We start from the raw sequence: 16,378 nt of genomic DNA, 5'->3' as shown, positions 1-16,378 counted from the left end.
CGGCAGGAAGATACTTGGGCTTCCTCGCGCTCATCTTTATAGATGTCAGATTCCTCATAAAGAGTATTTTCATACTTAGCAGACTTCTCAGAAAAAAAATTGAATTGATATGACTCCGTAAGAAAGTTTTCTTCACCATTCAATTTTGGATTTCTTGTTTTAGATCTTTCATCAAGATATCTCCGCTTGGCAATAGGGTTTAATGGTTTGGACATTGCTTAATCTAAACACAAATATAATGGAAATAAACAAATAGGCAAACGATACAATGTTGATACCGGGAGCTTTGATAAAGTAAGAACATTATTTTACAAAGTGATCAAATATTTGGGTATATCTACCACTAGCAATAAAAAACACATAAATATAATTTATTTGGTAAAAAAGGTAAAATCACAATATAATAGGTAAGATATAAAATATATAAAAGGCATTATTTCATTAACTTGATCTGTTGGAAAAACTCTCTAGAGTTCAAATTGAGATCAGTCACTGATGAAATTACAGAGATGTCTCTAGGAGATCTTTCAACAAACCTCATAGTAACTTTAGTGCCAACAGTGCTTGGATAGGAGATAAGGACTCCTCTTCCTTTCTTCAGAATGTCCACTACTCTTCCAGTTCTCCATTGTTCAAGCTTAAGATTAGTGTTGTCTTTGAATCTGAACACTACTATGTCATCTAACTTCACCTCATCAGATTTTGACATAGAATTTGGCTTTGGGACCAAGTGGTGTATTCTCTCCAGTAACAGTAAATACCAGTATCTTTGAATATCCTCTATTCGCTTTAGAAGTTGTACTGGACAGGACTGCTCAGTCAGACGAATAGGACCCTGAAGGACTCTGTTGTGGCTCCTACCCAATTTAAACCTATTAGGTGTCAAGATGTCCCACCCCAAGTCAGCTGAATTTGAACGGTCAGCTTGAGCTAGTGGAATATCATCTATTTCGGAGGCCATTTTGCAAAAAACTGTTTCCCATTGTAAAGGAGTAAGAAATGACTGGGTGTTGATAGCTGATTTTAACAACATCTCTCTCAGGGTGCGAATCTTTCTCTCTACACGACCCCTTTCCATATGACTTTTAGCTGTTGATGGGCAAATTTCAATACCCAAAGACTCTCTAAGCTTCAAGTTAGCATCTCGTATAGTTATGGTGACCTTATCCAAGTTAGTAAGTTGGGTGCCCTGATCAACAAACAGGCAGGATGGTACACCATGACGACTGGAGTGGCGCTTTAGTGCCATAATGACGTCCTGAGTTTCAAGGCCTTCCAACACCATAATACTGGTAGCTGAAGTCAATAGACAAACAATTACCAGAGCATACACCTTACTCTCAGATTGTGATCTGGTCCCCCTAGAATTCTTAAAAGGCTTTGATTTGAATCCGTAGACTATATCACACATAGAGTGATAAAAGGCAGGAACAATTTGATATCTTGACTGTGGATGCTGCCCTATTTCCAACTCCAAGGTCTTTTTTAGGATCAATCGGCACCTGGGACAGTTTTTCCTAACTACTTGGATAACTCGTCTAGGATTGTCAATGGGGAATACATATCTCATGACTTCATTAAGAGTAGCTTCATTGCCAGCATGTTTTCTTACATTATGATGAATGTGAAGAAGTAAAGAGAAGAATAGATCAGATTCAGCAGAAACAACTGGTAACACACCTCTTATTACATCACCATCAAAGAAAACTTCAAAAGTAAGATCCTTTTGAATGACTTCAGCATCAGCAGGAATTCTACCCTGGGCATATAGAATACCATTGCGTAAATGAAAATTCTTGAGTTTTTCCTTGTTGCTCTTGGACATCACTTCTGCCGTCTCACACCTGAGGAAATAATTAAAAGTTTCTTTATCTAACACTTTAAGGTACTCTGGAACTAATCCTTCACATGATTCTATTGCAGTACATTTTGGGCATGTTTGTACTCTTTTAAGCCCATTTTTCAAATGGACTTTGTGCTTGACTGACCATATAAAATCCAAAACCTTAGACATGATCTTAAGTGACTTCAGGAATCCATACTTTATAATGTCAATCATGTATGATGACACTCTGCCGCCTTTGGCAACAAAGGAATGAAGAGTTGTGGTACATGCACAATCATTACAGTGCTGGGAAATGCTAGAGATACCATAACAGGTCTCAATGACCACATGACCACTATTAAAAGGGCAGCCAGTGCAGTGATCTGAATCATAACTAGCTAGATCCTGTATGACTGAGGCTGTTTGAGTAGAGGGTAATGGAACCTCAGGAAAACACTCCTCATTAAGCTGCTGATTTTGAATGGCTGAGAGCTGAAGGTCTTCATATGTTGTAATGGACATCATATTTAAAGGTAGAGTCATCCATTGATACCCTGAAATCCATACTGATTCACTACCAAGATCCATTGGTTTTAGTGCAGATGGTTTAGTGATTAAGTCAGCAGGATTTGTAGCCCCATCTATATGAAAGAGAGGAAGATTGTTCTGTTTACCAACCACAGCCTCTATGAGTCTGCGGATTTCCATCATACGATTTAGGCAGTAGAGTCTTAATCTCTTCTTGGTATTGTGACACCATGACATTGCAATGGAACTGTCCGTGAAGTACAACACTTCACTTACAGAATCTCCTAATGAGCATTTGACATCATATGCAAGAGCTGCTGTAATTCTTATGGCTTCCAGCTCATTCCTAGGAATAGAACTGGACATTAACCTGCTTTTGGAGGTAAGGAGCTTGCAGCTGAATGATCCATTAGGTAGTTCTACTCCAGCATAGATTGCACCACCACCAGCAAATTCTGCAGCATCACTAATGCAAAGGAGTCTGATTTTCTCTGGCAGTGCACCGTCAGGAAGAATAAATCGTGGAACTGAGAGATTAGGCAATTCAAGAAATTCTTGGAACCTAGATAGCCAATATTCTTGCATCTCAGAAGAGAGTGGAGTGTCCCAACCAATACCTGAAAGGCCCTGAGCGTCAAGCTTAAGCTGGAGTTTGTATGGTTCCCAGATTCCAGAGGGTTCCCAGAATTGAGCAATCATAGAAATAACCATTCTACGAGTTATATTCTTAGAGGATAAAAGATCAGATACATCTTCAGGTGAGCACACTGGGAAAGGATTAGGTGCTCTTAATGCAGATAATGGATCAGTACCTGCTGATGTACCAGCCGTACTTGATTTGGCGGACTGGGATCGTGTTTGTGCACCTGTTGCCTGTTGGAGTCTACCTCTGGCGTTTGACGACCGCTCTTTGGTAGAGTTTGATCTGCTACGAACTGAGGTTCCACCAGTTATGCTTTGATTCAGCCTTGATTGCCTTTCTTTAAGATTGTCACCAGAATCAGGAGGCTTAGTCATTTTTCTTGCACAGTTGAAAATTCAGTGCTATATAATTGTATGACCAAAAACTGAAATGTACTCTTAAGTACCCAAGATAATAGAGAGTACTTGTGAAGGGTGTGTGTTGGATCTGAACTGAGAACCAGTGTTTTTATGCAGATTAGAAAGGAAATCTAGCAAGTAAGATTAGCATAAGGAATATACTAGCAGACAATAATTAGTCTATACTCCCTTTAAGTATAGCTCAAACTTGAATTAAAGGGAATATATTGGCAGAGAATTAGTGCACACTCCCTTGAACACATATAATATTTAACTATAAAGGGAATATATTAGCAGACAAAATTAGTGCACACTCCCTTGAATACATATCATATTCAAATGTAAAGGGAATATATTAGCAGACAATAATTGGTGCACATTCCCTTGAACTCATATCAAATTTTATGTAACTTAAGCAATTTAATATGCAGATTTAATATAAAATCTCGCGCAAATAGAGGGAATATATTAGGAGAAATTAATGCACGCTCCCTTTAAGCATTTCTCATGCTTAAATTAAAGGGGATACATTAACTGAAGATTTAGAGTGTATACTCCCTTGAAACACATATAATATTCAAACATAGAGGGGAAATATTGGCAGAAATTTATTCATGCATACTCCCTTGAAGCAAATATTAAATTTTATGTAACTTAAGCAATTTAATATGCAGATTTAGTATGAAATCTCGCACAAATAGAGGGAATATATTAGGAGAAATTAGTGCACGCTCCCTTTAAGCATTTCTCATGCTCAAATTAAAGGGAATAAATTAACTGAAGATTTAGAGTGTATACTCCCTTGAAACACATATCATATTCAAACATAAAGGGGATATATTGGCAGAAATTTATTCATGCATACTCCCTTGAAGCAAATATCATATTTTATGTAGCTCAAGCAATGAACGCAGATTTAATATAAAATCTCGCGCTAAATATTGTACGACACAAAAATAATAATGTTAAATTAACGAGCTCACCAAAAGGAAACAGAATAGAAATTGGCTCGTAAAGTACATAAAAATCCGCAGAAATGTTAAGAAATATAATTTACATTAACATTAATCACTTATAAGCTTCAAAAGTACATAAGACCGCGAAAATAATAGTGGGATAACTAATATTTGTATCAATCACTGGATGTTAACACATTTGATAAATCACTATAATATGTAAAATGAAACTTTGTCTAAAAAAAAACTGTTTAAAAATCGTTTGAATAAAACTTTAAAGTATACATTTATCACTGTATATAAGTAAAATATTGTGATGTAAAAGTACGAATTAACTTTAAAATTAGAACTGTGGCACACAGAAATACCTATCACTTCTTTAGGTAGCTTCAATACCTAATAATATAAAAGAGGCGCGTACGTACGTTTAACAACATTAGATACGGTCTATATTATTTATCGTATGTTAAAAATAAGATTGCCGGATTTTCTTAGTATTTATTGACGGAAAATAGCATACACTTTAGCTCCCGGCATTTTTTAACAATACATATAATTAGGGTGTTCTAATTTTAATTGTTTTAACCTCTGAAAAAATGCATTAAACAAATTAAAATTAAAAAATACTTAATAATATAAAACTATTAATAGTTATCAAATCACACGTTGTATTCAACTGAACAATTTCAAGAATATTCCCGCTCTACTAAGTCAGCTGATTTGTTCCAGAATCTTCGTACGTAACTTGCGCATGCGCAGTCTCTCCATAAAATAATGCCGCATTGCCCTTGTGATATAAGGATTAATTAAATATTGTATGAAGCGAATAATTTTAAGTTTTACAACACAGTGAGGGAGTTGGCTGTCGAAGCGGGTCTGCCCTTAAGGAAAGCTACAACGTATAGGCAACGTATAGGGCCGCCTAAGACCTTGGTAGAAGGTGCCCTGGTGAGGCTTGGTTGAGAACCACTAGAGTGGAGGAGCGAAGGAAGCCTGAAGGATGGTAACAAGGTAGACACTTAGTAGAAGGCAAGCTAAGGTCACCAAGGTTGCCTACAGATTGGTATTACAAGTCAGGTTCGCACGAACGTACCAAAGAAGGTTGATAAGGCCTGGCTTAAGGGTTGAGAAAGGCACTGTAACCGTAAGGATGAGGCACGGTGTAACACCCTTAGATAGAGTGCACCTGGGTAGCACTCTGAAGGATACTCTCTCAACAGGCTCGCAAGTGTAGGAGGGAGATCCTTGCTTGGGGTGAGAGATGAGATAAGCGGTCTAAGTTTCCGTGCCTACAGCCCTCAACCCTTATACTTAAGGTGGCAAGTGCGGAGAGTCCTTCACTAAGTAGAACGGGTAGTAGGCCGAGAACGCCAGCGGTCCGCCGTAGTGACTGAAACCTTAGTAACTTAGTTGGGAAGTAGACTCGTGGAAGAAGGTGCAGCGCCTCCCTCTGGAGATTAAGCTGTATACTTAAGGCGTCACCTTAAGTAAGTGTAGTGTGCGGGTTGCTTGACACTTGACTCCCTCTAAGTAGGTGGACCCCTTCGGTGAGTCAAAATACCTGACTTGGGTTGGCGCTTATAGTATAGGGTGACAGTGCGCCAAGGGTTGAGGGCTATAGTAGACAACCAGACATCAGCCTGCCGAAGTCACTGTGTGGGCTGAAGGTCGAGTCGACTGTAGTCTAACATATCCTTGGTTCAAGGTAGGAATTGTCCGCTTGCTTGCGGCATAGCTATCTTAGTACTGCACTCTTGCTTGAGTGTTTGACCTGGGTATGGGTTGAGGCCGCTATGCAGGGTAAGGTATGCTGGACGAGGGTGATTGGGAGAACCTAGATTGGACGGTTTAGCTGCCCTTAGAGCAAGGAACCAGAGGGGGAGTTCTATACGAGCAGAACCGCACCAAGCATGGTAACACAAGACACGTCGCCTCCCTCTGGAGATTAAGACGTGGTGGTGGGGGGCATTCATGTTTCCTCTTAACCTTTACTTAAACCGGGGTTCGACATACGTACCATACTAAGTGTCAAGTTAACCTGGGTAGGCGCCTCCTTTGGTATACTAGTGCGGTCGGTTATAGTACTAAGGTCAGGTGTTCTGCCTGACTGGAAGACTATGACCTTGCTTTGACTTTAGAATTCTTAGTCTACTGGACTTTAAACATCTACAAGTTTCAGGGTCAAGCTTCCCGAGACGTTACCTTCCTTAAGGAGCGTACGGGTGACATGAGTTGCCTCATCTACGTCGTGCACTTAAGCTACCCTGAGTAGGAGTGCGGGTCGTATTAGATCTCTTCATCTCCACCTCAACAGTACTGGTTGGGGGCGGTAGTTAACGGGGCGAAATATCCCCAAGGCTGCCCCCTTAGTCCAGTCTTTAAACTCGGAGTAAGAGTCTATCAGTAGTGTAAGTGATCTTGGTCCTTAACTGGGTTCCTCCTTCATAGTACTTGTTGGATAAAGGGACATCGAACTGGGAACATGGACTCGGTAGAATGCTATTCTTGGGAAAGGTCGCCTACTGGACTGGTGATGCGCCCTCCGTCGACTAGGGTAGCAACCATAAGGGAAGCGGGCGGGCGCTGCGGGTGCCCTGGTAAAGAACCAAGATAGAGTGCTCCGACTCCCCTGGATAGGACTTTGCCTGTTTGGTAACCGACATGGTGTGACATCGATTGAAAACTCTTGACTATGCCTCGAGAGGACGCTTAGTGACTACAAGGATCATCGATACAGTAGTATAGATGTTCTAGAGTAGAGTACTACTAAGCTATCCGCGTAGAGTCAGTCATTATGCGAATTCAAGATTCACTCCAGGGTAGGCTTAAGGATTACTACTACTGGATGGGGCCCAATGGGCGCCGCTGGGCGCCCAAAAACTCTGCAGATACCGGTGAACGGGGGGGGAGACGTTTTCAAAAAAAATTATTAGGCGTTTTATACTATAATAATATAGGGTATTTTTTTTCAAAAATTTTATTTTTTAATAAGGTAAAAATTTTCAGAAATTTTCAACTAGTGCTCCCATAAGCGGATTTTCAAAAGTATATAGGGGATAACATATTTTTTCGTAAGAGGGACCCGCGCGCGCGAGGCAAAGGACACCATGGACACCATCCATGCCCTTGTCAAGCGCTAGCGGCTTACGGGAGCTTGATGTTAGATGAACCGGCACCCTACCTTATGAGGTAAAGGTAGGGGAAGAGAAGAGATAGACGCCCGCTATCTCTAGGCACCCTTGTTAAGGGAGAAGCCTGGTTAAGTAAGACGGTGAAGGTGACACCAGTCAAAGGAAGGAGACTGTGGTGAGGCGAACACCAAGTCAAAGAAAGTCGGGAGAGATAGATGCTGGCTATCTCTAGGCACCCTTGTTAAGGGAGAAGCCTGGTTAAGTAAGACGGTGAAGGTGACACCAGTCAAAGGAAGGAGACTGTGGTGAGGTGGACACCACAGTCAAAGGAAGGCACCTTTAGTAAGGGAAGCCTGGTTGAGTGAGAAGGTAGACTAAGATAGAGCGCCCGCTATCTTAAGTCAAGCTGGTGAAGGTGACACCAGTCAAAGGAAGGAGACTGTGGTGAGGTGGACACCACAGTCAAAGGAAGGCACCTTTAGTAAGGGAAGCCTGGTTGAGTGAGAAGGTAGACTAAGATAGAGCGCCCGCTATCTTAAGTCAAGCTGGTGAAGGTGACACCAGTCAAAGGAAGGAGACTGTGGTGAGGTGGACACCACAGTCAAAGGAAGGCACCTTTAGTAAGGGAAGCCTGGTTGAGTGAGAAGGTAGACTAAGATAGAGCGCCCGCTATCTTAAGTCAAGCTGGTGAAGGTGACACCAGTCAAAGGAAGGAGACTGTGGTGAGGTGGACACCACAGTCAAAGGAGGGCACCCTAAGTAAGGGAAGCCTGGTTGAGTGAGAAGGTAGACTAAGATAGAGCGCCCGCTATCTTAAGTCAAGCTGGTGAAGGTGACACCAGTCAAAGGAAGGAGACTGTGGTGAGGTGGACACCACAGTCAAAGGAGGGCACCCTTAGTAAGGGAAGCCTGGTTGAGTGAGAAGGTAGACTAAGATAGAGCGCCCGCTATCTTAAGTCAAGCTGGTGAAGGTGACACCAGTCAAAGGAAGGAGACTGTGGTGAGGTAGACACCAAGTCAAAGGAAGTGTGTTATAGACCTGGGTAGAAGGAAGGGCACCTTCAACCGTGGTGAAGTAGACACCAAGCCTAAGGTTAGAAGGGCGGGAGAACCATAACCAAGGAGACTTTAGACTGTCCCACTCAAGAGGTTCCCGTTTAGAGCTTAAGGGCAGCGCTAGGTTAAGAGCGGGCTGGCTTGCGGGTGAGAGTGGACAGTCAAAGAGTGTCTTAGGAGGGTAACCTTGACTACGTCCAAGGTATCCTTTGAAGGAGGATAGAGAGGTGCCAGCTATTGTTAACCCAAGCTAGGGCACCTCAAAGCAAAGCAAAGCGCAAAGCAAGGCAAAGCAAGCGCTGTGGTAAAGGAAACGAAGGAAAGGAAGTTTAAGACTTAAGACTGACTTCAAGAGACCAAGTTTGAAGGCTACAGTAGGCAACCAGACATCAGCCTGCCGAAGTTACCGTGTGGGCTGAAGGTCGAGTCGACTGTAGTCTAACTGTGGGTGAGAGGTTCCAGTCAGAGTCTTAACCAAGGGGTCTATAGGAAGGTAGACACCTAAAGACTTAAGACTGGCTTCAAGAGACCCAAGTTTAAGCTAAAGGGCAAGCTAGGTTAAGGGTGTTGCTGGCTTGCTTGTGGGTGAGAGGTTCCAGTCAGAGTCTTAACCAAGGGGTCTATAGGAAGGTAGACACCTAATCTGGTTAATTCTGCCAGTAATATATGCTAACGTCAAAGCCTAAGCCATGCATGTGCCAAAGTGAGAGAGACTACGAAAGGCTCATTAAAACATATCAACTTGATTGAACAGAAGGAGCAGCGGAAGGATAACTTTGGTAATTCTCAAGCTAATACATAAGACAAGGCAATAGGAGTTGTGGAAGGTAAGCGCTTGAGAAACCAAACACGGAAGTGTACTAAAGTTGACCTGAAGCCGTTCTTGATAGTTCAGTTAACCTGACTATCAGTTCATTCATGGTATGACCTATCAACTGTAGACTGGGTGCCTTAGGCGCACAGTTGTTATGACGGGTAACAGAGAATCAGGGTTCGATTCTGGAGAGGGCGCCTTAGAAATGGCTACCACATCTAAGGAAGGCAGCAGGCGCGCAAATTACCCATTTGTTAAAGACAGAGGTAGTGACGGAATATAACAATACAAGACTCTTTCGAGGCCTTGTAATTGGAATGATGTTAATCTAAATTAATGTCAAAGGATCAATTGGAGGGCAAGTCTGGTGCCAGCAGCCGCGGTAATTCCAGCTCCAATAGCGTATACTAATGTTGCTGTGGTTAAAAAGCTCGTAGTCGGAAGATTGTCAAGTGGGAGCCCTGGCGCAAGCGCTAGCGGTTCTTATTGATTGGTTGGAAAGGACAAGTCAATTGACTTTCAAAGGTTGATTGAGCTGGGTCTGTGTTTACTTTGAAAAAACAAGAGTGCAAAAGGCAGACCAGTAGTCGGAATAGTTGTGCATGGAATAATATAACAAGGAGTTGTGTATGTTATGTTGGTCTCAACCATAACTTGATGATAAATAGAGACGGTCGGGGGCATATGTATTCAAGCGCTAGAGGTGAAATTCTTGGACCGTTTGAAGACATCCAAAAGCGAAAGCATATGCCAAGTATGTTTTCATTGATCAAGAACGAAAGTTAGAGGATCGAAGGCGATTAGATACCGCCCTAGTTCTAACCATAAACGATGCCAACCAGTAATCTATCGCATGTCTATTGACGTGGTGGTAGGCGACTTTTGGAAACTAAAGTTATTTGGTTCCAGGGGAAGTATGGTTGCAAAGCTGAAACTTAAAGTAATTGACGGAAGGGCACCACCAGGAGTGGAGCTTGTGGCTTAATTTGACTCAACACGGGAAAACTTACCAGGCCAGAACACTAGAAGGATTGACAGACTAAGTGCTCTTTCTTGATTTGGTGGTTGGTGGTGCATGGCCGTTCTTAGTTGGTGGAGTGATCTGTCTGGTTAATTCCGATAACGAACGAGACTCTCACTTACCAATAAGGACACTGTTTCCAAATTGAAGTCGGGTGGAAACATTAACTAACTTGAAGATGTGTGTCTTCTTGGAAGGGTTAGTTGAACGAAGTAGCTAAAGAAAGAGCAATAACAGGTCTGTGATGCCCTTAGATGTTCTGGGCCGCACACGTGCTACAATTGAATATATAACCCGTCCCTGGTTCGAAAGAACTAGGCAAGCGGTTAATATATTTAACAGTCGGGATTGTCGCTTGAAAGTGTTCGACATTAACCTGGAATTCCTAGTAAAGGCAAGTCAATAGCTTGCCTTGATTGAGTCCCTGCCCTTTGTACACACCGCCCGTCGCTACTACCGATTGAATGTCTTAGTGAGAACCATGGAAGGAGCCCTAACACTTGACCTGGGTACCTGAAGTAGTTCAAGCTGTGTCATTTAGAGGAAGTAAAAGTCGTAACAAGGTTTCCGTAGGTGAACCTTCGGAAGGATCATAGTGGAGTTGTATTGTCGGGAACAAGGAATCGTAGAGCTAGTCTTAACGAATCCATACCAGGCCCAAGGCGCCTGCCAAAGAGAAAGCGCAAGGTGAAGGCGCTAAAGCAAAGCTAGTGGACAAGGGAACACTAGGCTTGTAGCTTGAAGAAGATAGTAGCTAAACACTAGAGTGAATGTGAATCGCTGGTCACATGAACATAGCTTGGTTGAACGCAAGCGCAGGAAACAAAGCAAGGCTTTGGTTTCGTATTCCTTGTCAGAATGTGGGCATAAGGAGGCAAGGCACCCGTCCATAGGGCGGTTCTTCCTACCCTTCGTTTAGAAGGTAGGAGAGAGGACAGTAATATATGCGACGGATCCAAAGAGCTACGTAAAGGTCTAATTTGAGAATTAGCGGCAGTTTGACTCAAGAAGAGTGTTTGATAGGGAATGAAAGACCCGCTTGACTTAAGCATATCAATAAGCGGAGGAAAAGGAATCCAAGGAGACCGTCTTAGTAATAGCGAATGACAAGACGGTAGCTCTAGGCTGAGTCTCTCTGTAAGAGGGACTGTGAGGCGCAAGCAAGCGGGTAGTCTAGGCTTCCCATGGCAAGGTCTCTCGTGAATGTGGTTCGTTCATAGGAAAGGTGAAGGACCAAGAGAGCTGGGAAGGTCTAGGCACGCCCGCTTGAGAGTGGAGTAGGAATATTTGGAATTGTATTCTGAAGGTTGAGGTAAACCATTCATTAAGCTAAAGACTGGCGGCAAGGCCAATAGCAAACAAGTACCGTGAGGGAAAGTTGAAAACAACTTTGAAGAGAGAGTCAAAAGTATGTGAAATTGTCCTTTGACAAACGGTGTAAGGGTCTCAAGCTGGTATTCCTTGTGTTCATAGGAAGGTGAACCTGGGTACCAGTTAGAGTCAACCTTGAAGGAGAAGGAAGGAGGTGCATTAGACGGGAGAGCTAGCACTTCAGTTGTGTGTAGAGGGCGGCATAGCGAGCGCTAAAGCACTCGTTGTTGAAAAGTAAAGACGGTGACATCGACCCGTCTTGAAACACGGATCAAGGAGTTTAACAGGCGGACAAATAGAACCCAAGTAGAGGGTTGGTGTGAAGGGAAGTCAAGTGGGAAACCAAGGCATGTGGTTTCGTTGAAGGCTTGCTATAGTAGTAGCGGCAAAGTCAGATTGAGTGAATCTGTTAAGACCCGAAAGATGGTGAACTATGCTTGATCAGGGTGAAGCCAGGTGAAAGCCTGGTGGAGGCCCGTAGCAATTCTGACGTGCAAATCGATTGTCAGAGTCGAGTATAGGGGCGAAAGACTAATCGAACTATCTAGTAGCTGGTTCCAGTCGAAGTTTCCCTAAGGATAGCTGTAATTCACAAGGATAGTTTCATCTGGTAAAGCAAATGACTAGGAGGAATGGGATTGGAACGAGCTCAACTCATTCTCAAACTATAAATGGATGAGAATAGCTTGGCGCTTAAGTAGAAGGCCTTGCTAAAGTCGGAAGGAATATGAAAGGACGTGTGGGCCATTCTTGGTAAGCAGGACTGGCGCTGTGGGATGATCCAAACGCAGAGTTAAAGTAACAAAGTCATAGTTCATAAGATACCACAAAAGGTGTTGGTTTCTTAAGACAGCAGGACGGTGACCATGGAAGTTGGGACCCGCTAAGGAGTGTGTAACAACTCACCTGTCGAAGAAAGCAGTCCTGAAAATGGATGTTGCTAAAACTATAGAAGGACTTATACTCCAGCTGTGCCTAGAGGTTGGCTAGGCACAAGTAGGCTGGTAATAACGTGGCAAGAAAGGGCCAGTTAAAGTAAAGTCGGGAGCAACGTTGTGTGCAGATCTTGGTGGAAGTAGCAAATAATCCAAGGAGGGATTGGATAGTCGAAGTGGAGAAAGGTTTCGTGTGAACAGTAGTTGAACGCGAGTCAGGCGGTTCTAATCTAAAGTTGAAGTATGTACAAGGCACAGGCAAGTGCAAGCGGAGAAAGGGAAACTTGTTAGAGTTCAAGTTCCTATACCAGTCTCATCCTAGCATATAGGCCTGGGTAACCAGGAAAGTGGATTGGGATTCCTTCTAACCCCAGAGAGAGAGTTGTCTTTTCTATATAAGCGAAAGGTCACCTTGAAACACTGTCAGAGTGAGTAAAGGTAACCCTAGCTAAGAACATGTCCGTTCAAGACGTGTCTCTGGTGGAAGCTGGACCTTGAAAACCAATCTTAAGGCTATGGTTGAACTGGTGTAGGCCGTACTCATATCCGCAGCAGGTCTCCAAGGTTAAGAACCTCTGACCAATAGAATAATGTAGGTAAGGGAAGTCGGCAAAATGGTTCTGTAACTTTGGGAGAAAGAATGGCTCTGAAGGCTAAGCTAGTCGGGTTTAGCGTGGAAGTGCCCTTGGATTGGAAGGACTGGATGTGGTTCGGACCTTTAATCTTGAAGGCATGGAAGCGCTAGGCTTCATATACTTACGTATATACGTCTAGCTATCAATAGCTTGATCAGAACTGACACGAGCAGGGGGAATCCGACTGTTTAATTAAAACAAAGCATCGAGATAGTCAAAGGGTGACATTGACTCGATGTGATTTCTGCCCAGTGCTCTGAATGTCAAATGGAAGAGGTCCCATTAAGCGCGGGTAAACGGCGGGAGTAACTATGACTCTCTTAAGGTAGCCAAATGCCTCGTCAGATAACTACTGACGCGCATGAACGGATTAACGAGATTCCCACTGTCCCTATCTACCATCTAGCGAACCCGCAGTCAAGGGAACGGACTTGTGGATATTAGCGGGGAAAGAAGACCCTGTTGAGCTTGACTCTAGTTTCGCTTGGTGGAGAGGAATACTTGAAGTAGGATAGAGAGGAGGTGTAAAAGCCAGTCTTGAAATACTCTCACACGTATGTCTTCTCTGCTTAAGAAGTCGGAAGGGAAAGACAGCTTGGCTTAATGCCTTGCTTCAGTTGTAGAAGGAAGTTGAAAGGGCAACCCTAACCTCAGAGAGAGTGAGGCAGGGAGTTTGACTGGGGCGGTACATCTGTCAAACGATAACGCAGGTGTCCTAAGGTTGGCTCCTCAAGGAAAGAAACCTTGAATAGAGTAGAAGGGCACAAGCCAGCTTGAGTTCTCCTTTCAGTACAAGGAGAACCTTGGAAACAACGGCCTATCGATCCTCTTTAATTCGTGGTTTGAAGGAAGAGGTGACAGAAAAGTTACCACAGGGATAACTGGCTTGTGGCTGCCAAGCGTTCATAGCGACGTAGCTTTTTGATCCTTCGATGTCGGCTCTTCCTATCATTTTGAAGCAGAATTCAGAAAGTGTCGGATTGTTCACCCGTCAAAAGGGAACGTGAGCTGGGTTTAGACCGTCGTGAGACAGGTTAGTTTTACCCTACTAATAGGGAGGACTAGTCTTGAGTAAGGCTCTTTAGTACGAGAGGAACCAGAGCCTGGTACCGCTGGTGTTTCTGTTGTTTGACTTGTCAGAGCAGATGCGCTAAGTACTTTGGTTAATAGCTGAACGCCTCTAAGCTAGAGACCAGTCTTGAGAGCTATCTATATTAGTGTGAATGTCGGGAAAGGAGCAGCTAGGCGCAAGCCTGGTAGAACGAAAGCTATATCTATCTAACGCTCCCAATCACTGTGTCCCAAGGACACGACTTAGGAGGAAGGCCCCGTTGTTCATCATTAGACTCATACAGAGTCGAGTGACTGAGACGGTGAGCTGTTCCTGACACCCACCTGACGACTTAACAGGTGCCCACCAACCTTTGACACCAGCTTGGGAGACTGGATTTTAGCGCTTATATACGGCACTTATACTTGGTTAAACGTCAAGTTTGCGCTGCTACAGGCTGGCGCCAGGGCACCCTACTAAGGACAGAGGGCAAGCTATACCTACGCCACGACTCGTATCGATAGAAACCCACGCCATAACTTGTAAGGGAGACCCACGCCATGACTCGTATCGATGGAAAAACTCATCGATACGAGTCGTGGCGTAGCTTCCAAAAAGTAGACCCACACCATGACTTGTAAGGGAGACCTACGCCACAACTTGTAAGGGAGACTGACCCACGCCACGACTCGTATCGATGGACCCACGCCACAACTTGTAAGGGAGACTAAGCCACGCCACAACTTGTAAGGGAGACCCACGCCATGACTCGTATCGATGGAAAAACTCATCGATACGAGTCGTGGCGTAGCTCCCAAAAAGTAGACCCACGCCATGACTTGTAAGGGAGACCTACGCCACAACTTGTAAGGGAGACTGACCCACGCCACGACTCATATCGATGGATAAAACTCATCGATACGAGTCATGGCGTAGATTCTTAGGATTAGACGTAGATTTTGCGCTGCTACAGGCTGGCGCCTTGGGCACCCTATAAGGACACTATTAACCGTAAGCGAGGACACCAAGCCTGGACACCACCCAAACCGAAGATAGAGGCAATTTTTTAGCATTTTTTTGATATTTCACTCTTTTATTCTCTATTATCCACTCTATTGGTACCCTCATTCCTATGTCCCGCTACGATTCTACGCAGTCGGGACATTGGAAAGCGGGTCAAATCTGCTTACGGTATGAAGGTTCCCTTATACCCGCTATAAGGACACCAAGCCTGGACACTAGCGCTCGTATAGGAAGCCTATATTCTTGTGGTTAGACGTAGATTTTGCGCTGCTACAGGCTGACGCCTTGGGCACCTGGGTAGAATCTTTGAACCCCCGTATCTAAGGAACGGGTAGACGGATTTGAACGAAAATCTAGGATGACTCTTGTATATAGACGTCAAGTTTGCGCTGCTACAGGCTGGCGCCTTGGGCACCCTATAAGGACACTACGACCGTAAGCAAGGCATCCAAGCCTGGACACTAGCGCTCGTATAGGAAGCCTATATTCTTGTGGTTAGACGTAGATTTTGCGCTGCTACAGGCTGACGCCTTGGACACCCGTATACCAAGCCTATATGTTAGGGTTAGACGTAGATTTTGCGCTGCTACAGGCTGACGCCTAGGCACCCAAGCCTGGACACCAAGCTTGGTATACCAAGGGCTTATGTTAGGGTTAGACGTAGATTTTGCGCTGCTACAGGCTGACGCCTAGGACACCAATCCAAAGACTAACCCACGCCATGACTTGTAAGGGAAACTAAGCCACGCCACAACTTGTAAGGGAGAAAAGTAGACCCACGCCATGACTCGTATCGATGGAAAAACTCATCGATACGAGTCGTGGCGTAGCTCCCTAAAAGTAGACCCACGCCATGACTTGTAAGGGAGACCCACGCCACAACTTGTAAGGGAGACTGACCCACGCCATGACTCGTATCGATGGACCCACGCCACAACTTGTAAGGGAGACTAAGCCACGCCACAACTTGTAAGGGAGACCCACGCCATGA

At 44.0% G+C, this 16,378-nt stretch overlaps 1 protein-coding gene, 1 non-coding gene and 1 pseudogene across 2 annotated transcripts; 2 read left to right on the top strand and 1 right to left on the bottom strand.

The window, feature by feature from the left end:
* Positions 1-433: 433 nt before the first annotated feature.
* On the bottom strand, positions 434-3,370 carry LOC145326387 (uncharacterized). The gene has a single exon (XM_080169726.1). It carries the CDS (start codon positions 3,368-3,370, stop codon positions 434-436), a length of 2,937 nt encoding a protein of 978 aa, XP_080025852.1.
* A 5,807-nt stretch (positions 3,371-9,177) lies between these two features.
* LOC145333056 (small subunit ribosomal RNA) lies at positions 9,178-10,968 on the top strand (annotated as a pseudogene).
* Positions 10,969-11,383: 415 nt separating this feature from the next.
* On the top strand, positions 11,384-14,706 carry LOC145333072 (large subunit ribosomal RNA). The gene has a single exon (XR_013884433.1). It is a non-coding gene; the product is annotated as a large subunit ribosomal RNA (ribosomal RNA).
* The last annotated feature ends 1,672 nt before the right edge of the window (positions 14,707-16,378 follow it).

Source organism: Acartia tonsa, chromosome 1 (assembly GCF_053477335.1).
Source record: "Acartia tonsa isolate MP-2025a chromosome 1, ASM5347733v1, whole genome shotgun sequence".
Taxonomy (NCBI): domain Eukaryota; kingdom Metazoa; phylum Arthropoda; class Copepoda; order Calanoida; family Acartiidae; genus Acartia; species Acartia tonsa.
Note: the sequence above shows the minus strand (reverse complement) of the source record. Positions and strands in the feature narration are given on the sequence as shown.